The sequence below is a fragment of the Pipistrellus kuhlii genome, unplaced genomic scaffold (genome assembly GCF_014108245.1).
Source record: "Pipistrellus kuhlii isolate mPipKuh1 unplaced genomic scaffold, mPipKuh1.p scaffold_m20_p_18, whole genome shotgun sequence".
NCBI lineage: Eukaryota > Metazoa > Chordata > Mammalia > Chiroptera > Vespertilionidae > Pipistrellus > Pipistrellus kuhlii.
The window spans coordinates 21,213,910-21,238,410 of NW_023425493.1; the positions used below are offsets into that span (position 1 = coordinate 21,213,910).

At 45.9% G+C, this 24,501-nt stretch overlaps 1 protein-coding gene across 2 annotated transcripts; it reads left to right on the forward strand.

The window, feature by feature from the left end:
* Positions 1-19,340: 19,340 nt before the first annotated feature.
* On the forward strand, positions 19,341-23,856 carry MRPS14 (mitochondrial ribosomal protein S14). Of its 2 annotated transcripts, none has more exons than XM_036442317.2 (3): positions 19,341-19,456; positions 21,361-21,519; positions 23,423-23,856. In XM_036442317.2, exons 1-3 carry the CDS (start codon positions 19,412-19,414, stop codon positions 23,603-23,605), a joined length of 387 nt encoding a protein of 128 aa, XP_036298210.1. In that variant the 5' UTR covers positions 19,341-19,411; the 3' UTR covers positions 23,606-23,856. The 2 variants fall into 2 exon arrangements, with proteins under 2 accessions (XP_036298210.1, XP_036298211.1); XM_036442318.2 differs by lacking the exon at positions 19,341-19,456 and adding an exon at positions 19,588-19,660.
* Positions 23,857-24,501: the final 645 nt, after the last annotated feature.

Sequence of the window (24,501 nt, forward strand, 5' to 3'; positions counted from 1 at the left end):
GGTTGGTTCGGTGGAATACACCCAGCAAGCACCCCCAATATCCCTGCAGATGACTCACCTCCCACCGGGCCGGACCCCTTTTCCTGAACCAGTCTCAGCACTCAGTCCCTTTCCCAGGGGTGGCCACAGGCTGGTGTGACTGACTGTGTTGTCAACCGAACCTTAATCGGCACCGCAAAGGCTCACCCGGGTGAAGGGAAAGGTGGCACGGTTTCCCAAGCACCTATTGTGTTCAGGCCTTTGTGCCAGGTGCCAAAGGTCTTCCTGAGCTCCAGGCAAAGATGCCCATACCCCACAGGAAGGAACCCCTTTCTCACAAAAGACCGTCCTTTCACTTTCTTGGAAACCCACGGGTTCTAGCACAAAGGCAAGATCACACGGACACAGGGCATGAGTGCAGGGGCCTGGAGCCAGCCGAAGCACATGCCCGATCCCCTATGCACTAGGACGACTATGTCTGACCTGAGACCCGGCCAGCCTTTTCCCCGCGGCGGGCACCTGATGCCAAACTGCTCCTAGTGAAGGACAAGAACAGGACCAGGCAGAGAAGCTACGATTCCTTCTCTTAGTTCAATGCTGCCTTTCCACACACAGAAGTAACGTTCAAGTCCCAGCCTCTCCCAAGGAGACAGGCTTTTCCTGCTCAAGGGCCTGCCCTGCCCCAGCCACACTCTCCGGGTCTGTCTTCAAGACCAACAGCCATGCTGAGAGGTGGCTGGGGCTCTGGCAGTGAGTCTCCTATGGCGGGTCCATCGGGCATGAGCCCGAGACCTCAGCATCAGCAGCTCGCAGACTGGTGACTCCAGACGCTGCTGCAAAACCGAGACCACGATCGCATGTCTGATCCAGACCTGCAGGAGCCAAGGCTCCAAATGAGCCTTGGACGGACAAGAGTTTCCACTGGGCCTGGGCACAGTTTCCTCAGGCGTCTTCTCAGGAACAGACCTCTGTCTACCCTACATTTCAAACCACAGAACCAACAGGGACAGACCCCAGAAGCCAGAGATGATCTGAAGTCGCCGGTCCTATTTCCCTCCTGCAGGAGGCCACAAACTTGGGGACACGGCAGGAATTAAAATTATACGAAACAGCTATTTTCAATGGGCATGCCACAATTTTTACAACATGCAATACCTGACTATTTTAGTCAGGGGCACTGACCTCTTTTCCCTTAGATTGTCAAACCAACATAACAACAGCCGTCCAGTGTGAATAAATCAAAAGTACAGCTATTTTTTATATTTTTTGTCAATCAGCAAAAAGGTATAACTTTTTCTGGTAATTAGTTTATGTGCCATGAGATGAAAAAGGCTGACCATCGCCGGAATCAAACAATGTCAAGTGGATTTTCTCAGCCTCTCTGGGCTGATGTTGCAACAAACGCTCAAATGGCAAAAATCACGGGTCTTTCCACACACATCTGTGCCTTGCCAGCCACCCTGTGTCACCTGATGCCTGCCGATGCTCCGGCTTCTGCATGAGCCAGTGGACCCCAGGCACTGTGGCTAACCTCTGTCCAGATGTATGCAGTTTGCTATGTTAGGACTTGTTCTTTTTTTAATGCTTGTAGAAGCATCTTGAGTTTTTGCTTTGAAGTGACTGCTCTCACTCATTCTTCCTCTCCTTCCCCCACTGCTCTCCCAACTGCAAAAATAAACAGGTAACTAAAAAGACCTCCAAAAACAAGTCCACATCATGTCTTGAAAGATTTCAAAATGTCTTCTTTGAGGCATTGTGAGGGAATAGCATGAGGATTTGTGGGGGAAAGGTTGTCATCACACAAACAGAATCAAAACCTACAAAGTTAAATGAATAAACTTCAAAGCTCATCAAGCTCCCTTGCAAACCTCATCGTAATTGGTATTTACAGCTGCCAGAGACGGGGATGCCATCACAGTTTCCTGATCACAACCAGAACAAAGGTTCTCTTTGGGGATTTTTTTTTTTTTAAGTGAGACATGGATGGAGGGATTGAGAAAAAAAGAAAGAAAGAAGAAAGAAAGAAAGAAAGAAAGAAAGAAAGAAAGAAAGAAAGAAAGAAAGAAAGAAAGGGAGGAAGAACTCACTGACCTGGACAACAGCGTGCTGATTGTGGGGAAGGGGATGGGTGGAGGTGAAGGAAGGTACAGGGGAAGTCAATGGTGATAGAAAAAAAAAGCTGTCACAAGTTCTATAAAAAAATAAGTGTGAGCACCTTTCACAAACCAAAAAAAGTTTAAAAAAAATAAAAAAATAAGCCATATATACTAGACTTACTGGGGCATCACTTTGTAAAGTATATAAATGTCTAATCATTATGTTGTATACCTGAAACTAATAAAATATTGTATGCAACTATAACCAAAATTTAAATACATATATATATATATATATATATATATATATATATATATATATATTTAAAAACAGTGACACAGATGAATTAAAAAAAAGGGGGGGGGCGGTGAGGGGTGGGGAGCCTTTGACATTGGGAAGAAGCCAGCCAAGAAATAAAGATGCTAGACTACACGCAGGAAACATTTTCTACAACACTCTGTTGTTCTTGGTGCTGCGGCGCCTGAGGCTCAGGCTTGTTCCCACCTGGCCACCTTCCCAGCCACACAGGAGCCCTTCGGAGACCAATGCTCTTACCTGGGAAGCTGCTGGGCACCACGTCCAACTCTCCAGCCGCCCAGACCTCAGTGCTGGTCGTGCCTGGTCCCTCGCTCTCTCCCCGGCTTCCCTCCCTGGGTTTAAACACTGGTCGGGCCAGGGGAGGAGCTGGCAATGGTCCTCCTGGGTGTTTCCTCTCCCTGGCAGGAGCTCAGTGAAGTGCAGCTTCTTCTAACAAAGGGGTGGAAATGCTTACCCAGACACTAAAAATACTGTTTCCAGTTAAGCAAAAGTGTGTGTGTGTGTGTGTGTGTGTGTGTGTGTGTGTGTGTATAACACATAGAGACAACAGTGTGGTGACAGCCAGAGGGAAAGAGGGGGAAGTGGAGGTGGGCAAATGGGAGGGATGGGGACGAAAGGAGACTTTGCTTGGGGCGATGTGCACAATGCAGTGTGCAGATGTTTTGTTGATTGTACACTAGAAACCTGTATGGTTTTTGCCAACCTATGTCACCCCAACAAATTCAACAAAAAATAATATGTAGCTCCAAACTATGGTTATTAAATGAAGAGTTTACATGCCTCCTAGCTGGGAATTGGCCTCAGGGTTTGAAAGAGTATCTCTAAAGTTTCTTTCCCTTTCCCAGGTTTCAGGCACTCAGGCTTTATTGCCCACCACTTAGGGAAAGGCCTTCAGCATAGAAAGACATGAGCAAAGGCCCCCAGGGACAGAACCCGCTGTGGGCCACCCCCCCTCTCCCCCTCTCCCCCCACACACACACCTCCTCTGCCCATCAGCTCACAGCGGTGAGTGGCAGGGCTCTGAGGACAAGAGAGCAAGTGAAGACCCAGCACCTTTAATTCCTCAGTCCAGCCAGACCCCCAGGAATGCAGGACACCCCTTACACCCCCCTTCCTCTTTTGCCATCAGATGGACAGACCTTTGTCTTCCTATGAAGCAGAACTGCTCTCTACCCCCCAACCCCACCCTGAGGGCAGATCTACCACATAATGGAAGGAGCCTGTGAGGTCTCATTTCATTTATGTGGACACTGAGTGTGGATGGAGGGGAAGGAAGGGGACAGGGGAAGTGGAGGGTGATCAAGGAGTTGTCCCAGCATCTGTGTGAGGGCGTGTCCAGAGCCAGACTGCCTGTACCTGAAGCCTGTGTCTGCTCCTTGCAAATGACCTTTGACTTAACCTCTTTGTGCCTCAGTTTACTCATCTTTAAAGACCAATAAAACAGTTATGGTGAGGATAAATGAGTTGATACAGATGAAGAATTTTGACTATTCCCAGGGACACATAAGAGGGGTCAATAAATGGTAGCTGCTGCAATTGCTGTCATTATCATTATTACCATTTGTCACTCTTGCATACCCCACAGTCGTCTTTGATGATCTGCACTCCAGTCTGGATGTGTTCACAGTTCTCTGCCCTTCCTTTCTTATGACCTCAAATAGTCCTGCCATCTGCCCCAGAATCAGGCAAGCTACACACAGAGGGGACACTGCGGTGTGAACCAGAGCTCACCGGCATGTCCCCCAGCCCCAGACATTTCTCTTCTCCTTTGAACCTTTCTTCTCTGCTTCTTGAATAGAAAGGTTTTCCCTGGAGGCTCCTAGAACCCCACTGTCCCCTCAAGTTGCTCCACGCTTCTTCATTTCCTCTCACTATTTCTCCCTGAGTTAGTGGACTTGCCAAACTCTCCCCATTATCCACCTTCCGTCCCCTCACTAGGGATATAACTAAACCAGCACAATGGGATCCCCAGAAGCCATCTTCCTCCAGCCTGGATTAGGTGGGGGCAGCCCATGCCACTCTCACAAAGACCACCCCCCCTCAATTAGATAGAGGTGATTGCTCTCACATAACAGCAGAAGAAGGCTGTCGGGCTGCCAGGGCAGTGCCCCCAGCCACGGCTCCCCGTCCACAGGGCCATCTCTCAGCCAGCGAGAGGCACGAAGGATGCCCATTCCTTAAAAACACAGAAACAAAACCTTTTTTTTATTTTCCAGTCATTTCAGAGTTGCAGAGAAACCACATAAATATTACAAAGAATCCCCATGTAACCTTGCCCCACATTCTCCAGATGCTACCAAAGGGGCAGTATCACTCGCTTCCCCGTCTATTTTTTCCTAAAACATGCGAGAGTGACTTAGAGACAGATTAACCTCAAAATCACTTCAGTGTGTAATATTTCCCCCAAATAAGGACACACGCGTGCATCACCTCGATTCAGCGATCAAAATGAGGACATTCTACAAAAATAACTGATCTTCACCCTTAAAAAATGTCCAAAGGCATTGACAGCCCCCAAAACCTGGTGACCGACCGGGTGACAGAGACCACGGCCACCATCTCCTGGGAGCCGGTGCAGGCCGCCATCGACAGGTACCTGGTGCGCTACACCTCCGCCGACGGAGACACCAGGGAGGTGCCCGTGGGGAAGGAGCAGAGCAGCACCGTGCTGACGGGCCTGAGGCCGGGCGTGGAGTACACGGTCCACGTGTGGGCCCAGAAGGGAGACCGGGAGAGCAAGAAGGCCGACACTCAGGCCCCGACAGGTAAGGGAGAGTTGTTCTTCGGCTTCATACTTTGTTCTTGTAAAGATAAGTGGTGATCGGTCCCCTCCACCCACTGAGCTGGCGCCACCAGTGGCTTCCAGCATCTGCTCTCACCCTCTTGGAAGACCAGTGAGTGCCTCCGGAGTATGAGCAGCCCAAGGAGAAAGGCCTGGCCGTGCTCGCTGAAGCCCAGACTCATGAATGAGCCGAGCGAATGTGATGTGAGCCACCCCAGCCCAACTGCCACCCCACAGAATTAGGAGCAAATAACTGTTGATAGTCACTGTATTTTGGAGAGGTTTATTATGCAACAATGGAAAAGTGATACAGAGCCTGTACCCAAACTAGGGGAATAACTTAACTTGAAACTAATTTCAATCCATTATTTCGTCAAAATAGCGTAACCCCCATTCCAGAACAACCTGGAAAAAAACCACGAAGTTGCGAGTTCAAATGATGGTTCAAGCAACGTGTTATTATAGCGTCTTCTTTTATTTGAGAAAAATGTAGAAAAAAGTATTCCAACTGCAGTCATCTCTGATTTCATTTGTCCTATGAAATCATCCAGAACCCAACAGACCCACGTGCTGGCTCTGAGGGAGCCCGGATCCACTGTGTCTGGCTTGGAGACCTTGACCTGGTCTGGCTTGGGTCTGTTTGAGCTGGTTGGAGGCTATGTCTTAGCTTTTTACTTAGGATTCTACTGAGTTTAAAGGAACTGGAACCAAACCTCAAGATCTTGTCCCAGCTCACTCACTCCGCCATAAATATATATATTCTGTACCCACAGGATCACCTTCCCCTTGTGGTAGATTCTGAAGTCAAAGCTCTAACTGTTTTTCAAGATGTGCCATCCTCACCTCTAACTGTGCGTGTGCCTGCAAACATAGACCCCAGAGCACAGCCTGCAGCAAAGTGGAGTGTTTATGACTCCCTCCGAGGCAATGATTCTTCTTCCGTCAATATTTCCTTCTCTTGGGTCAATACTTTCTGATATCCATCTCAGTATTAGTCAATATCTTCTTATTAATATTTTCTGACAATAAGAGTTGCTGTGAGCCTGAGAGTGTGGGAGCAGAGGGCTGGGTTTGCAACCAGGGGCCTGGAACCTGGGGGGGGGGGGGGGGGGGAGGCAGTTTGGTTTTTAGGAGATTCTTCATGCCTCATGGCCCAAAGATGGCTGTTTTGTAGACATCATTCATTATTATTATTTTTTAATATATTTTATTGATTTTTTACAGAGAAGAAGGGAGAGGGATAGAGAGTTAGAAACATCGATGAGAGAGAGACATCAACCAGCTGCCTCCTGCACACCTACTGGGGATGTGCCCTCAACCAAGGTACATGCCCTTGACCGGAATCGAACCTGGAACCCTTGAGTCCGCAGGCCAATGCTCTATCCACTGAGCCAAACCGGTTTTGGCATTCATTATTATTTTTATTATAAAAGTAACATTATGGAGACTAACTAAAATATACAACAAAATATAAAGAAGAAATTTAACTTTTCCTGTAATTCCTACAACCAGAGGTAAACACTAATTTTTCTTCTACAAATGTATACATATAAGGAAAGATGTATATATCTGTGCACATGTATTTAAAATGTTAAACAATTAAAATTCTATTACATAGAGGTTTTTTTTCTGTGCTGTTTTAAACTTACATAGTATTTCCCTCCTCGTCTATATAATAAAAGCCTAAGGGACCATTATGGCAGAATGGCCAGAATGACCGGTTGCTATGATGTGCACTGACCACCAGGGGGCAGACATTCAATGCAGGAGCTGTCCCCTGGTGGTCAGTGCGCTCCCACAGGGGGAGTGCTGCTTGACTAGAAGCCGGGCTCTCGGCTGACAAGCACAGCAGCAGTGGTAGAAGTCTCTCCACCTCCGTGGCGACACTAAGGAGCAGTGAGCTGAGTGGGAAGGAGCAGTGAGCAGACAGGTGATAAGGAGCAAGTGGTCTTGGACTGAGAGAAGGATGTCCCCTGTTGGGAGCAGGCCCTCAGTGGCAGTCAGACATCCCCTGAGGGGTTCCAGACTGTAAGAGGGCGCAGTCTGGGCTAAGGACCTACCCTTCCCCCACCCTGAATGCACAATTTTTGTGCACCAGGTCTCTAGTTTTCTTTTATGTGTCTTCAAAGGCATGTGTTTTTTAACGTTGCATAGAGTCCTAATATGTGCATCTAATTCATGGGGGAAGGATGGATTACAAAGGAATTTGGAGGCATTTGGGGGAGTAATAGAAATAAAAGTTCTAGTCTGGCTTGACTATGGTGGCTGCCATAGGACTATACACATTTCTCAAAATTCATTGAGCTGAATACATAAAAAGGGTAAATTTTATTGTATATAAATGATACCTCATAAACCTGACTTAAAAGATGTCGCTGAGGGACCACTTCTTATATGACCCAATGCTGCCCAGATCGTTTCTACCCTAACTCATCAGTCTCGACAGCACGTGCGAATCGCCTGGGAGTGCTTAATAAAATAGGATGCCAAGGTTTGGGAAAACGGGAGCCGGAGACTGATTTAATCGGCCATGGGTCAGGCCAAGGCATCATATTTTCTAAAAGCTCCCATGGTGGTTCTAAAACGTGCAGCAGGGCTGAGAAGCACTGATCTGCGCAGTAAGTCACTGGACCACGGAAGCAGGAGATCAAACGGGACTTGTAAATTTCAGAATCATAAGAGTTTTATGAATTTTGCCAACTAAGCCTTTATTAGTCCACTGATTTTTTTGTCTTATTTCTCTCCAAAGTCCTGAGATAGTCATAAAAATATTTTTATTGCAATATAACTCATATGTCATAGAACTCATCCTTTTAAAGTATATAATTTAGGCCTTGGCCAGGTAGCTCAATTAGTTGGAGCATTGTCCTGTACACCAAAAGTTGTGGGTTCAATTGTAGGTCAAGGTACATACCTAGGTTGTGGGTTCGAACCCTGGTCAGGGCATATACGGATTAATGTTTCTCTCTCTCTCTTTCTCCCTCTCTCTCTCTCTCTGTCTCTCTCTGTCTCTCTCTCTCTCTCTCTCAAAGTAATATCCTCTGATGAAAATTAAAAATAAAGAGTATAATTCAGTGGATCTTATTATATTCACAAGATTGTTCAGCCATTGCCATTATTTACTTTGAGAGCATTTTCTTCAACTCAAGAACAAACCCTATAGCACTGTGAAGAACAATGAAAAAGCTTGCAAATAACTGTATATGTGAAGAGAGTTAACATATTCAGCCATTGACTTTAGGATGTACATTATCTCATGAAATGTAATTTTCACAAAATATAAATGGCTATACAAAAAAAAAAAAAGAACAAACCCCACGCTCATTAATAGTCACTTACTATCGATAGGTTGATATTATAATGATAATTTATATTTCTTATCTAGTCTCTTTCATTTGCATGTGGCCTCCTCCAGAACCTGAACCCTGAACCTGAACCTTGAACCATGCGGGGCGTGGTGGAGGTCACTCACACTGTTAGTGATTAGGACCTCTAAGTCCAATTGTCCAGTCCACACATCAGTGGATCCAGCATCTAATAGTTCTGACTTTCAATGCCAATTCTCATTAGGTCCTTAATAAATACTTGTTGATAAATTGATCTTGAGGCTAATCAATTTTGTAAACAGCATAATTTGTTTCTGATCATGGTGGTCTGATTCAAGTAGGTTTCTCTGATCAGCCAAAGGGACCAAACTTATCTGTACAAGTCAACAGTCTTAGGATCAGAACAGTGGAAGGATCCTTGGGACCACAGATGCCCACAAGCAGGACCACAATTTTGTCTGAGTGTCTACCTCTCCCCCATGTGACTCATGGTTAAACCCTGACTTATCCTAAATGAATCATAGTAATTGCAGGCTCTCTGACATGATTTGATTTAGGAAAGGATACCTAACCCATTTCTGTCGAATGGGGCTTCTACAAACATAACATCTCCCAAATGTCATGGCTATAAATCAAAGCGAAGAACTCTGCTGTTCCTCCCTGAAGATGACTAACCTCTGGAAACACGATAGGAAAATCCAATCATTTTCTTTACAAACTGAGTCACAGCCTCCCATCTCAAATGTTCTTCCTAAGGCCAGGCTGTCCAGGCTTTTGTGTGGGGGGGAGGTTTGTTGTTGCTATTGTTGTTTTAAACTACTTCCATTCTCCCTAATAGCCTAACCATCAACATTTCTGGTTTGGGTTGTTATTTTTTAGTTGCTGTTTTCTAAGAGTGTAGGATTACAGCAAGGCAGCGGTGTGGTAACTGTTCCATGGCCTGTGAGGGCAGAGCCACGGGTAATGATGAGGTTTGACTGTGGAACTGCTGAGGTCGCCCATTTGTGGCCAACTGTGGTCTCTGGGAAATGAGTCCCTGGGTGGCTGAGTGATAGAGGAACAGGGCCCACAGGATCCCCTGCAGAATGCTGTTCCTCAGGTCTCTGTCCTCCCATCTCTGCTACCCCATATCCATGCCAGCAGGGCATTACAGGATCTTCTTCCTCTCTTCCCTCTTGCCAATGACAGGTTTGAGAAATGTCAAGGGGGAAAAATTTATTATCAACACCATGTCATCCCCACTGGAGCCCAAAGCTGAAGACAGACCTTTGTGTGAGTGATGGAATATTTCAGATATTCAAAAAGGTTTAGAGAAAAGTATTTTAAACACTTTTGTATCTCTACCCAGCTTAGGAAATAAACTATTATAAATACTGTTAAAGTCCCTGCATATGCTTCTAATCATATTCCCCTCCCTCTGAGAGAGAAACACTCTCCTGGGCCTGGACTATTGTTGCAGTGGGTGTCTTTATACTTTTATTACATACGTGGACACGTAAGCTTAAACACTGCCCTTCAGCTATTTAATGGATTTTTACATTTCTTTTCTTTTTCCTTAAAATCTCAAAGAATAGTATGTAAATGTTATGTGTAAGTTCTGCCCTGCAGCCTGGCACAAGAATACCATCTAGTTTATTTGTAAAAGTTCGCCCAACCACGTACTATTCTCCTCGCCTTTTTTCTAGTACTTAAGGGTGGATGCCACAGCTCCCAGCCAGCCTTTCACAGTGATTGACATGCTGAGCTCAAAGCAAGCAACCCTGAAAGGATCGAGCTGAACCCGACCACAGAGATGCTGGGATGCTGCCTCATCTCTTAGTCTCGTGTTTTGCTTGGGGCTCAGCGGGCCTGGTGAGCCTGATGACAATCATGCCAGAGGCACAGGGAGTGGGTGGGACTAGGGAATGACTGGCCTCATTCCTTTCCAGGAGAACCCATCACACATGAGATTGTTACTAATAGCTGTAATCTCTGGGGGAACAGAGCTGCCACTTCTGTTCAATGTATAATTCCAACACCTAGGGCCATGCCTGGTACATACTAGGCACTTAGCATATAGACACAAGTTTATTTTAATTGTCCCCGCATCCAATCCCAGTAAGGCCTAATGCAAGCTCTGGACACACAATGGATGGTTAATAAACACTGGTGCACGCTCTGAGCGGTGACTGGTAGTGCTACAGAATCGGTGTTAGCCTCTGTGAGCTGAGTCACTGCCAAGTATTCTTCTGTCTTGAAATACTCTTGTGATGTCTGTGGAAGTGCCTTCAGGATTAGTGGTGCTGACCAATGGGTATGAGTGGCTGTGCCTGGCTGAGCCTCCCACCCCTGCAGGGGACTGAGAAACACTGTGGGTCAGGGCTCCAAAAATCTTGATTCACACAGTCAAAATCTGGAGATAAGAAGTAGAGAATGGCCTATTAAGAGTATATTTCTCATCAACAAATATGTCCTGTTGCCGAAACCGGTTTGGCTCAGTGGTAGAGCGTCGGTCTGCGGACTGAGGAGTCCCAGGTTCGATTCCGGTCAAGGGCATGTACATTGGTTGCGGGCACATTCCCGGTAGGGGGTGTACAAGAGGCAGCTGGTTGATGTTTCTCTCTCATCGACGTTTCTAACTCTCTCTCCCTCTCCCTTCCTGTCTGTAAAAAATCAATAAAATATATTAAAACAAATATGTCCTCTAACCCAAGTCACCACTGACTTGAAGGAGCTGGATTTCAAACCCAGAATTTCAAAGGTCATCATTATTTTTGCTTGGTTCTTATGGCCATCCCCTCAGCAATGGTAAAGGATGAAAGAGCATCCCCCAGGAATCCTGTTGGGCTAGCCAACTCCAAAACCAACCGCAGCGCATCCCACGGCCTCTATGATGAGCCTCGGCGCCACAAGAACCACGTGCTGGTTTATGTTCTGGAAGGAGCCACCAGACAAGTGCAGAAGCATGTCTGTCCCTTCCCACCACAATGTTCCAGGAGAAGAACAGGCCTGAGGCAAGGGGACACCAGGCATCATGACTCTTAAACCCTGCTGATTTCACCTTCTACCATGCCATTATGGTTTGGGGAGAGGCTCAAAGCTGAGCCTCAGAAATAATCACAAATGAAGATTTGGCTAAACATAACCACAGAGGAAGATGAAGAGGAGTTGGGTTACACAGTGAGTATGTGACCTGAATGTACAGGGAGGCACCTTGGTGATGCCTTGGTGGGCAATGTGTACTGGGAAGTGTGTGTGTCATAGGACGAGGTGTCTGTGGGGCTGGAAAGGAAAGTGACAATTTGGACTGATGGGAAGCATTCCAAAGGTGGCCGGTAACTGGCAGTATGTTTACGAGGGTCTTCCTGAGACTGTGCTTGGCATGAACACTTTGCAGGCACACACTGTGTGGTTGCTTTCAGAAAGCCTCAAGGGTCCAGCCACTGACAGAACCAAGAAGCTGCAGAGGCTCAGCTGGGAGATGAGCTGGACAGGTCTGCTGCCCTTGGAGGATGGGCTGGCCTTGATGTATTCACCAAATGACATCAGCAACAAAGATGAGTTGGTGCCCACCCTCTCCAGTTCTTCCTTAGTGTTGAGATCAACATGAGTCAAACCCAACCCCTCACTGCAGAGTGGAGGAGCATTAGGAAATGAAGCAAAACGGAGACAGAGATCCCGTAAAGGCCTCGGGGGAGGCTGTGGACACCCCATGTAGCCCAATGCCTTCTGGAACAGAGCACCCACAGGTGTGGGCCTGTTCTCGTCTCCATTGCATCTGCTCTCCTTCCCTTCATTACTGCACCGTCCCTCCTCTTCCAGAGGCAGTCCCTGTGGTTGCTAAAGGCATGAGGCTGAGGTTTCTGGAATACCAAACCAAATCAGAGTGGAGACACGGCCTGACATCAGACCTCAAGGACAGACTTCCCATGTACGAGAGGACACACTAATCTCCGCTTTGCTGATGAGCATCACCTGTCAGGTATCTCCCCACATATCTGAACTCCATCCACTCAAGTGTTCATTGAATGCATACCATGTGCCAGGGACTGTTCCAGGAGATGAGGGTGTAGGCTTGAACAAAATAGGCTATCACTGCCATCCTCATCATCGTTGCTGCCCTTGCAGGGTTTATATTCCTAGAGATAAAGACAGGCCAGCGTTCCCTGCCATTGAAGGGAATCAATACTAACAAGGCACGGCCCTCGGGGTTGTACGAAAGGAGTGAGGGAACTAACGGCAGGTTACATTCCTCATGTACCTTTTTGGGAATAGACATTAGAGTTCTCAGCTTTACAAGATACTAATGACCCTACAGCTTGTTTCCTATGGACATGAAGCGACTAAGTAGTTACTGTTGTCCTTTCCCCCCCCCCTCTTCTCTTCCCAGAGAGAGAAGGTGAGGGCTCTTGTTCATTATGAATTACATCCTAGGAAGAAAAAACGCCCACATGGAACCCTGAAGGTGACTTCCAGCAAGTCTAACTCAATCCAGCAGCTTACTAGTAATTACTTGATGAGAGGGCGTTTCCTGAGAACTGAATGCCTACTATGAGCTGTGCATCTGAGAGATCCAAGAAACTGTTGTGACATGAATCCTACCCTCAGAAAGACAAGACAGGAAACAGTTAGTGAATAATACAAACGAGAACATTCGCTATTTATGCAGCAAAGAACAGAGGATGAAAAAAAAAATTCCAGAAACACAATCTTAACTTTTTTTTCTAAAATTAATCAGGTGAAAATCCAAGACCACCTGGTTTGATGGACAACTGATAAATTCAGCAGGAGACGAGGTGTATCCAAGAACATTTTTCTTGCTCTAACATGTTAGCACAAAGGTAGGAAAGGGGATAGAATTTCCAGATCTTTGGGTTTCTGGGAGAGACATGGAATAGAAAGTGAGCGTGCCTCCCTCTTGCGCTTTCCCAGGACCGGTCTAAGGTCACCCACAGTACACACTCCGTTGCCCTGGGGCTGCTGAGCGACCTGGAGGGTCACCTGGTCATGCAGCGCCTCTGGCCTGTGTTGGCATCCACAGGACTCACCCTGCGGCTCTGCAGAGGTTTTGTTCCCTTGACTCCCATTAACTCACGGGGCTGGTATTTCTGTCCCCATAGCTACCAAAAGCAATGCACCTTAGCTAAGTTGCTAACATTTTGCCATTTCATCAGAGTTTAGAATTTAGAAAAACTAGGAAGTGGATAAAGAAAGAAAAAGGAGGAAATGGTCTGAAAGAAAGCAGCTGCTTTCCTCTCAACTCTTTATTCCCTCAAATGAAAATCTATTGAGGACCCTGCAAAAGAAATGGGTGAGCTCATCGCTGGAACCACACGAACACTGTTTCAGGCAGGGCCCAGCAGCTGGCGGAGAGTGCCCCCCGGGGCACTGAGTCACCAACCTCAGAGTAAGTATAGGCTTCCCTCTGGTTAGAGGAGAGAAGGGCACCCTCACAGCTGCAGAGGCAGAGAGAACAACGGGACCAACTTGACAATCAGGAGGGCCTGGCCTTGAGCATGGAGGCCGCTGGGAAAGAGAAACTCTGCTGAGGCAGGACGTCTGAATCCAGGAAGCCCAGGTAGCCCTGGCCCCCACTCTCTCCAGGGAGCTGGCCAGGTTCTCTCGGGCGTTCAGGGGCCATCGGCATGACCACGTGTGCTTGAGTTTCAGCCAAATACATCAACATTGTCATCATCGCCTAGGACTTGTTGGTTTGGCTCCGTCCATGCAGGGCAGCAGGCATGATCCTAAAAGTATAGAAGCCAAGCTCCTCTCTGTCCCCAAGGGCATCACTTTCTTACCAAGGGGACAAGACACACTCCTATGACAGGAAAGTCCCTCACTCCCCCATCGTTTTCTTGAGGCAACTCAGGTACCTCGCCTCGGGAAGGGACAAAACCCTTAGTTACCCGTCAGCATGAGCATGGGTTGGGCCATGCCTGGGGGCAGACAGAAAGGCGCTTTTTAAAAAATAAAATTCGAAGCCAGCAGGTTGTGCCAACAGAGGCTGGGCTTGAAGGAACAGTGCATGAGCAATGGAGAGAGATTTCATGCCAGGCCAGTCCTTTCCCATTCAGATTCAGAGTGTCCGGTGAGGACGGGGTTGAAGTTGAGAGTGTGAACCATTTCAACCCAATACATATTTACAACACCTACTAGATACCAGACACTCTGCTAGGAACGTGGGTAGTAAGTTAAAAACAATATTTTGCCTTAGAAACTTCAAATAAGTTGGGGAAATTAATATAATATATATATTAGAGACCCAGGCCATGAAAATTCGTGCACTCAGGGGGCAGGGGGTGGGCAGGGGGTTGGCAAGCCTGGCTTCTGGCGCACTGACCACCAGGGGGCAGCACCTGCGTTGAGTATCTGCCCCCAGATGGTCAGTGCACATCATAGTGACTGGTCGTCTGGCCATTCAGTCGATTTGCATGTTAATCTTTTATTATATAGGACTAGAGGCAAGAGTAGGCCTTTGCAGCCTGGCTTCATCTGGAAGGTTGCCCAGACAGTCATTCTACTGTTCAGCCGTTTGGTAGATTTGCATATTATGCTTTTATTATTATAGAAATGTATGTGTCTATATATACTATGTATATATATGATAGCTTAGGGCAGTGGTCAGCAAACTCACTAGTCAACAAAGCCAAATATCAACAGTACAACGATTGAAATTTCTTTTGAGAGCCAAATTTTTTAAACTTAAACTTCTTCTAATGTCACTTCTTCAAAATAGACTCACCCAGGCTGTGGTATTTTGTGAACAGTCACACTCAAGGAACCAAAGAGCCACATCTGGCTCACGAGCCGCAGTTTGCCGACCACTTAGGGAACATGTCAACCAAGTACAATATTAAAAGAGTTGTATGTGAATACATTAGTCTGATCCTTCCTGACTTTGACTTCCTTCTACGAGAAATTCTAATAAATACGTGCTTACCTTCATATATTTCTTTAGAAAGTCAGGAGGGCTGAGCCCTGACCACATACACTGCGAGCCACTTCTACTAGAGTCAGAGAAGAAAAGAGGAACTAGAGGTGAGAATAGGAAAGGAGGTGGAGCAGACAGCCAAAGAGCAGAGGGGCTGGCGTTGCAGTCTTGAAAAATTCAAGTAGATGAGTAGTGCATTAAAAAGTGTCCCCCCCAAAAAAAAAAATTCTCAATCACAACCTCAGAACATGACTTTATTTGAAAATAGGATCTTGGCATAGGTAAGGGTTGAGATGAGGTCATACTGGATTCGAATGGCCTAAATGCAAAGAGAGGGTTATTATAAGAGGCAGAAAAGAACATGAAGATACACACAGGGCAGAAGGCCAGTGAAGACCGAAGCAGAGACTGGAGTGATGATGCCACAAGCCAAGGAATGCCAGGAGCCACCACTAGCTGGGATGGGCAAGGAAGAGCCTCCCCTAGAAACTCTAGAGGGAGTGTGGCACTGCAGACACCTTGATTTTGGACTTCTGGCCTCTGGAGCTGTGGGAAAATACATTCCTGTGTTTAAGTCACCCAGTGTGTGGCAATTTGTTATGGCAGCCACAAGAAATTAATACAATGAGGAAAAGTACAAAGTAAATCAGGTCCTTAGAAGTGGGAATGAGCCTGAGAGGAAGAAGGTGGGCACTAAGCCTGAAAGAGTCGTTGATAGCATGTGCTTCTGCACAGATACCAAGGCCAGGTCTGGGACCACAGCCCTGGGAGCTGGAGGAGGGTTGAGAATTACCTGCTGAGCTGTGCCTCACTGGTTAAACAGCATCATTCTAAACCTTTCTATCGTAAGCACCCATTTATGTGACACCTCTAAGTCACAGCAGAAAGAAAGAAGAGCAATGCAGCTGTGAGCCGAGGAGCCAGGCCTGGCTGAACATCAGGCCCATCGCCCCCTTGGCTGGTGCCAGCCTGCACTCCATCTCCAGGGCCCCGCAGGCAAGACAAGGGAGGTGGAAAATCAGCCTTCCCAAGTACCCTGGTCGGGAAGAGACTGAATATGTGAATGGAAAATGAGGCTCAGAAAAGAAAAATCTCTTTGCGTGCATATTATCTGCAACAAAGCCAAACAAATATGCAAGCATCTCCCTAAAACTACTCGAAAGAAAAGAGAACACTTTTTTATTACTTTTTTTTTTTGGAGTCACATACTAATTGTGACTACTAATTTAAAATGTGCAAAATGCCAATTGTGTTGTCTTTTTACAGACATCAGTTTTAGGATTAATGTAATAATAAAAAGGCTTTTCATATATTTTCCCCACTCAGAATCTATTTTTCCACAAGACCTCACACTCTGCAAAAGCAAATTTTCCTCATCATGGTTCGGCCTGGTGAAAAGTATTTCCAGGCCCCTCAGCTGGGGTGGCTGAGCTAAAAGCCTTGATTTACATGGGATTCTGTGGACATGCGGCATTTTCTGCACCGCTAGCTCCTGTCACGTAGTATCTCCCCACCCACCCGTCTGCTCCTCGGCCCCTGGATGGCAGAAACTGCTATGTTCCCGGTGTTCAACTAAGCATTTGATGAACCAAACAAAGCTGAACGGGAAGGTTGCCTGAAATAAAGGCTTCACGAGGCAGGAGGACCGAGAGAAGCAGTGGAGGACAGCCATCCAGTAGGGCTGGGGAGTTCGGGGATGGGCAATGGTCTTGCAGAACTTTCTATATTGCAGGCAGCGGGGAGCTACCCCAAGTGAGTAGTTGTCATGGCTTGGAAGGTTCACTCTGGAAGCAGGAAAAGGTAGGCATGTTTGGGGGAAGGTGATAAGTTAAAACAAAAAAGGAGGCAAAAAAAGCAATAAGGAATCCAGTGAGCACCAATTCAGGCAAGAGATGAAGAGGGTCTGAGCAAGAGGAGCAGGAGCAGGATGGAGAAAGTGAAAGGGACAATCAGAATCAGAAGCAGAAGCAGAACCGTTTGGATGCTGTTGGATGGGGTCTGTTTGTCGGAGCCTGAGTTCCTACACAACCGCTGCACCACCTGCAAAGGCAGCATCCCAGACAGAAGTGTGTGTGTAAGTAGGAGATTCGGGCAAGGACCCTGGGGAGCGGGGGAGAGGAGTCAGAGCAGTGCAGCAAGAAAGAGCAAAGCAAAACCAGGATGAGGAACTTGATTAGTGACTCCATATCTCTAGGACCTTTGAGCAGCCATTCCACCCCACACTGGCTCGTGTGTGTCCACTGCCCAGCTGACCCCTGGTTCCTCAGGTGTCCCAAGTCACCTCAAAGAATTGAGCTCAGCTCTATGTTTTACTCTTTTTAACAGCAACTTTTTCCTGATTTTTGAATAGGGGGCACTTAATTTTCATTTTGCACAAATTATGTAGTCTGTCCTGACTCCTATAAGGGAGGCAAACTCAAACACAGGTTCTACCTGATGATAGTCAAGGTACCAACGTGTCATGATCTTATTTGGATGATGGGTGGTGTATGTGCGTGCGTGTGTGTGCATGCGTGTGTGTGTGTGTGTGTGTGTGTGTGTGTGTGTGTGTGTGTGTTTCCAGTTTGCATTAGACCCTGTTGGTGGGAACAGGCCAAGGAGGGCCCAGGGTTTGATGCTCAGGTGTGCTATTACTGCCATCTTGTGTTCAACTCATGCACAGCACAGAGCTCCCAGAGGAGACTCCCAGGCAGGGGCACTGGGGCTGCTAGCAGAAGTAGGTGCAAATAAGACATTGTGCACATGTTCGTAGTAGCATTATTCACAATAGCCAAAAGGAAGAAGCAAAGCAAGTGTCCATCTACAGATGAATGGATAAACAAAATGTGGTATATCCATACAATGGAGTATTTATTATTCAATCATAAAGAAGAGGGAAGTATTAACACATGCTATAACATGAATGAATCTCAAAGACATGTTAAGTGAAAGAAGCCAGTTACCAAAGGACAAGTGTATGATTCTACCTCTTTGAGCTACATAGTGGAGTCCAATTCATAGAGACAGAAAACAGAACGGTAGTAGCCCGAGGTTAGTAGTGCAGGGGAATGGGAAGATACTGTTTAATGCACATGTGTCAAACACAAGGCCCGCGGGCCAAATCCGTCCCGCCAGGCCTTGCAATGTGGCCCGCACCGCGCTGTCATCACTGCACTCCGCTGCGTTTCCATCACAATGACAGTTTATGACTGTTCAGTAAACCATTCGGCCCGCGATTTAGGCTGGATTTTAGATTTTGGCCCCTTCTCTGATTGAGTTCGACACCCCTAGTTTAATGGGTACATAGCTTTGCAATATGAAAAGTTCAGGAGATAGATGATGGTTATGATTGCACAGCCATGTGAATGTACTTAATGCCACTGAATTGTACATTTAAAAATGAATGGGATGACCAGAAAGCTCCTTGTGCTACCGACTGAAATCAGCAGTTTTTAAATGGCAAAGTTCCCCTTCCAATACAGAATATATATATTGGAATTATATCATCGCTATCATCAGCATAATCATAATCACCATTATAATGGAAAGAGATTTACTACATCTACAGGAGGGATAACAGAGGAGTTGACAATAATTGTAGGTTTCTGGCGAGTAGGCCCCTAAACTGAATGGAGGATATAAGAGCAGGAGCAGGTCAGATGGAAGACTTATGGGAAGAGACTGTGGTGATATGGAATGGTAGGTGGGGGGCAGGGACTGAAAGAAAGGACTTCGGTAGGAACGAAGGCCGCTTAAGAGAATAGGTAAAGCCGGAGGAAAGGGAGCATCAGGCTGCCCAATCGACATCAGAGCTGCGCTCTCGGGTTTGCAAGTTGCCCAAGTCCAGTTCATTACCACCCAAACGCACATTCAGTAACTAACTCCTTCATCCCCATGTGGCACAGACCGCCCGCCGCCACGCCACACCCCCGGGGCCCAGACCACGCCCCCTACGTCATAAGCTCCGCCCCGCGGGTGTCAATAAAGTTGCAGCTGTTTGACTTTGCAGCGAACAACATGGCGACCTCCATGCTGGGCTCACTGCTGCGGACCCTCCGGCAGGTTAGGCCCGGGTCCTAATCCCACCCTTCCCCCTTCCTCCGGAACCCCCAAACCCGCGGGCACCCCACTGCTCTGCCACCTGCAGAGCTCGGCGCGGACCCGTCCCAGGGGGTCCCCTCCTCCGGCCCGAGCCGCCGATGTAAACTCGGTGTCCGTCACCGAAGCTGACTAGCACTGAACGCTGCAGCTTGGCCTGATTTATGAGTGAGAGCAGGGGGACCAGGGCAGGGGCCTGAGGGTGAGGCCCAGGGACCCCGCGGATAAGAGATGAGAGCGGAGCCGAGGAGACTTGAAAAGAGCTCAGCGGGGGAGGAGGAGAGCCCGGAGCGGGTGTCCTGGAGGCGGGAGGCGACAATTCCCAGGAGCGGGGAGCAGTCAGCTCGGCGCAGAGCTAACGGCCAGTTACAGGGCTGAGACCCGGCGGCGGCGCCCAGTGGCTGAGCGTGGACCTGTGAACCCGGAGGTCACGGTTCAATCCCCGGTCAGGGCACGGGCCACGGCACATGCCCGGGGTTGCGTGTTTGGTCCCCAGGGTGGTGTGTGCAGGATCTGTGATTCTCTGTCATCATTAATATTTCTCTCTCCCTTCCTTCCTGAAATAAAAAATACATTTTAAAAAACGAAGAAGGGCTGAGAACTGGCTACCGTGGTTAGCATGGTGGAGGCTGTTGGGGTGAAAGCCCTCCAGAGAGAATGGGGAAGAAAGCGGACACGAAGTAGAGACAAGTCTCTGAAGACGTTTTGCTGCAAAATGGGGCAGGAAAATGGGTCCGGAGCTAGAGTGATGAGTAAAGAGTGGGTGCTTTGTGTGTGAGTGTTTTTAACATGACAGAAGTAAAAGCATCTTTGTGGTACCGGAAGAGATCCTGTAGAGTGAGGAGAAAAAGATGGGGGTGGGGGGAGGAAATTGTTGGAGCTGTATGTACGCTTGTGTAGGCAAGAGATGATGGGTCTCACGAAGTACCAATGGACAGTTGGTACATGGTCAGTTCATCCATAGTATCTTTGCTTAATAGAAATATAATGCCAACCACATACGTAATTTAAAATTTCTAGTAGCACATTAAAATACTTTTTTTTTTTAAATATTAAGTTAATTTTTCTCCCCCAGTCGTAGGAGAAAAAAAGAGCTACAGGGGAAGCTATCAGAAGGAGTCAAGCTTCAGCTAGAGCAAAAACCTGAAGGGGTTGTTAAGAGAAGAAACAGGAGTTAGATTTTGATAGCTGTAAGTGGAAGAGTTCTAGGAGATGAAGAGGAGTTTTAGGAGGTGAAGAGACAGGGGGGCAGGGTAGGATGTGTACAAAACTGAAAGAAGGCAATCTTAATATATAAAGCACTGGTATAAGAAAAAACCATAATAAAAATATGAGCAAAGAACATAAAACATTCACAGAAGAAATAGTGTAGACCAATTCATTTTTAAAGTGTGTAGTTTTAAAAGTGTATTATTTTTGTAATCAGAAAAAGAGGTATATAAAGTTCTTTAAAAAAATATCGGGTGTCCCAAAATATATATGTACACACTTTGTATAATTACAAAGGCAGTGTTTATTAAAATACATTTCAATCAAAATTGAACTGTTAAAAAGTGTTTTTGTTTGTTGTTGTTGTTGTTTGTGACACCCTGTCAAAGTCTGTTAGGAAATAGTAGAGAGAAAGTTGATTGTAAAGAATTTAAGGGGAAAATGTTTCACCTTCCAACACAAATTATTGGCATTGTATTAATTGCCACCATTTTGGTTTAATGTACATCCATAAAAGGTATTTATTCTGAATTAAGAAGTCTATTTAAAATTACAAAAAAAAAATAGTTGATCATTAGTAGTGACTAAAAGGACTACAGGATGGGGATATGGCAGAGCCTGGATCTAACTATCCCTCATTTATTCTTTATTTTTTTTAGATGGTTCCTTCATCAGCTTCAGGCCAAGTTCGAGGCTACTACGTAGACTGGAGAATGTTGCGTGATGTGAAGAGAAGGAAAATGGCCTATGAATATGCAGATGAGAGGCTACGGATTAATTCGATTAGGAAGAATGCCATTTTGCCAAAATACCTTCAGGTTAGCTAATTAAGATGAGTCCCTGACCACCCAATATCATTAACTCAAATCAGACCACTTTTGAAACTGTTTGTTGTGACTTACTGTCAAAATAATTTCTGGAGAATACGATCAAATGTTCTCAGTCAACACAAATGAATATCCTCGAAACTGATTTTGGTGAGTTTCAGATTGAAGAGAATTATTTGTGCCAAGCCTTTAACCTTTGTATTAGGTGATGCTTAGAGAGTACTGGGGCATGCTAACCACACCAGAAACTGGGTGTTGTTTGACCTCGGGACTCCCCCTCCTGGGCTCCCGCCTCATTCCGTGTCCTGAGCTCTGCTAGCCTACCTGTCTGAACTCCTTTACCCATCTCTGTGTGCTGAGGTGGCCTTCCACTTAGGTTTACTTTCTTATCAGACTCCCTAACTTGAATAAGAGGATGACAATACTGTTTGGCATCCTGAAGGAGAAGGTTCTGCATCAACCTGGTGACAGACAGAATACCTGCATTCAAGAGTAGCATCGGGGGGTATAACTCAAACTCAAGGTCACTCAACTTATCAAACGCTCAGAGTAAAAACAAAATACATTTGTAGAAGTTGGCAGAATATTTAGGCCATTAATTACTACGGATTCTTTTAAATCTTGTCTAGATTAAGCCAGATGAACAGAAAACTGAGTATACTGGGCCACTCATTACAGCTTTTACTGTAATGGCATTTAGATACTTGCCTATAGTTAGGGAGCAACAAGAAGTGCCCTCACCTCAGGATGTTGTGGAGGGCATTATTTATGAAGACTCCCTGGAGAAATGTGTCTGGTATAAGCAGCAATAATAGTTGTGCCGAGATTCTCTGAATTATGAGACCTGATCGTGGCCCTGTGCCTAGTAGCTTCCAAGTCAGTATTTACATCCCAGTTCTAAACAAATTACAGCCTTTCAGAGCACATAGCTTTGTCTCATTTTCCATTTGCCCCAATTTCCTCATTGTAAACTGCCTTAAAGGTGTTTGGGAACAAGGAGTGGTAGGGAGTGTGAGTGTACATATTATGTACATATGTACGGTAAATAAATAATTTGCAGCTGTTCCTCAGTTTCTGCCCTGTGAAACTTCATTCTTCCAATCTGGTCATTTCTCTCTCCTCCAGTTCTTCCTATAGTACTTACTGTCTGTCATTACTTATTTCCCTTAGTCAATCAATACCTAATTGTATTGTTTTATATAATTCTAGCAACAAATGCTTTTGGAGATCAGGGACATAAATGCTTAATAATTTATGTTAATTTAGTGGCATTTTCTCATTTATGTTCTTTTAATACATTGGAATAATTATTTTGCTTCCACACCAGTCTAACACAGGGTCAGACATACTTGCCTCTGTAGTAATCTGTTTTTCTCCTCTCAACTACTTTTGCCCTAACCAGACTCATTCTCTGCCTTGCAAATGATCTTTTAAATATGTAAATCTCATCTGATCACTCACTTTTGCTTTTCTATCAGAATCTTTACCACAGATGAGAATCCTACCTTTAATCCTTCTCCAGCCTCATCTCAACCACATTTGTTCCTATTTCAACTTCAGTCCAGAAGTTTCATACTTTCATGACTCAAAAATCAGGAAATAACCTAACTTTATACCCCAAGGAACTAGAAAAAGAAGATCAAATTAAGCCCAAAATTAGCAGAAGAAAATAATGATAAAAGCAGAAATGATGAAATGAAGACCAAACACTAACGATCAGAGTAACCATGAGCTGGTGATTTTTCTGGTCTGTTTGTTTCTACTGAGGTTAAGGCTCCCTCCGATGTTCAGGGTTCTTGGGCCAAACTCTGGCCACATTAGTGAATCTAGCCTATTGTTTTCTTCCTCTGAGCATTGACTTCACGTCTGTGTAACATGTTGTGACTTCCCTTAGGAAGTGGCTGATGAAGAAATTGCTGCCCTTCCCCGGGATAGCTGTCCTGTTAGAATCAGAAACCGGTGTGTTATGACGTCCCGTCCGCGTGGTGTGAAGCGGCGTTGGAGGCTTAGTCGGATCGTCTTCCGTCACTTAGCTGACCATGGGCAGATGTCTGGGGTCCAGCGAGCAATGTGGTAAACTGCCTTAGCTCCAGAACCTCCTGAGCTTGCAGGGAACCAGTTCTGATAAGACAACCCTCTTCTAACAGACAAAAACCTAGTTTTAACAGGCGTCCAGTATAGGAGTCTAGTCTACCTGATGTCTATTTAAATTTTCAATGAAGAAACCTAGATGTTTCATTCTGTTAGTGAATTATCTTTCTTGTTGGACTAATGAAGCGTATGTGTTCCCAAAATGATGCAGAGTAATAAAAATATTTTCTGTGAAAATATGCTCTGTATGCTTGCCTTTTCCTTCAAATTTAATCTTGTAGCAACAACAACAAAAAAGGGTTCTTGTATGTGAGGGCATTATCTCAGAAAGCAGGATTTATCTTCTAGTTCATCCAAATCATCGACATGGAGCTAGCTAACCTATGGCAGGCGACCTGTATTGCTGGTCTGGCTTTTCTAACCTGCACAATTCACTGTTCTCTTAGTTCGTTGTTAGAAAAACAGTATGTGGGAAGTAGAGCTGATGTCTGGATTAGCTAATGCTCAATTTTTGTATGATGGCTGAATGAACAGCAGAACCACTAAGTGTTTTCTTGTTCCATCTTCAAGGGGCCTTAGAACAAAGCCCCTGAAAAATCTATGCAAAGAGGAAATGTTTTGTTGAAAGTATATAGTCTCTGTAACAAAAATGAGTAAAAATAGCAGTGACAGTGTGATCAGCCCAGTGATAATGGCGTTCAGCACTGACTTAATGTTGGGGCAGTATTCCCGGAGCCTGCACTTACAACAGGAGCCCAGGGATGCGACTCTTTGCAGACAGAACAGTGGAAGCAAAGGCACAGAGATATCAAACAGTAAAACTAGTCACTTCAGTGTATCAAACATGTAGTGTTAAAAAAAAGGGCCATACCATGGAAAATG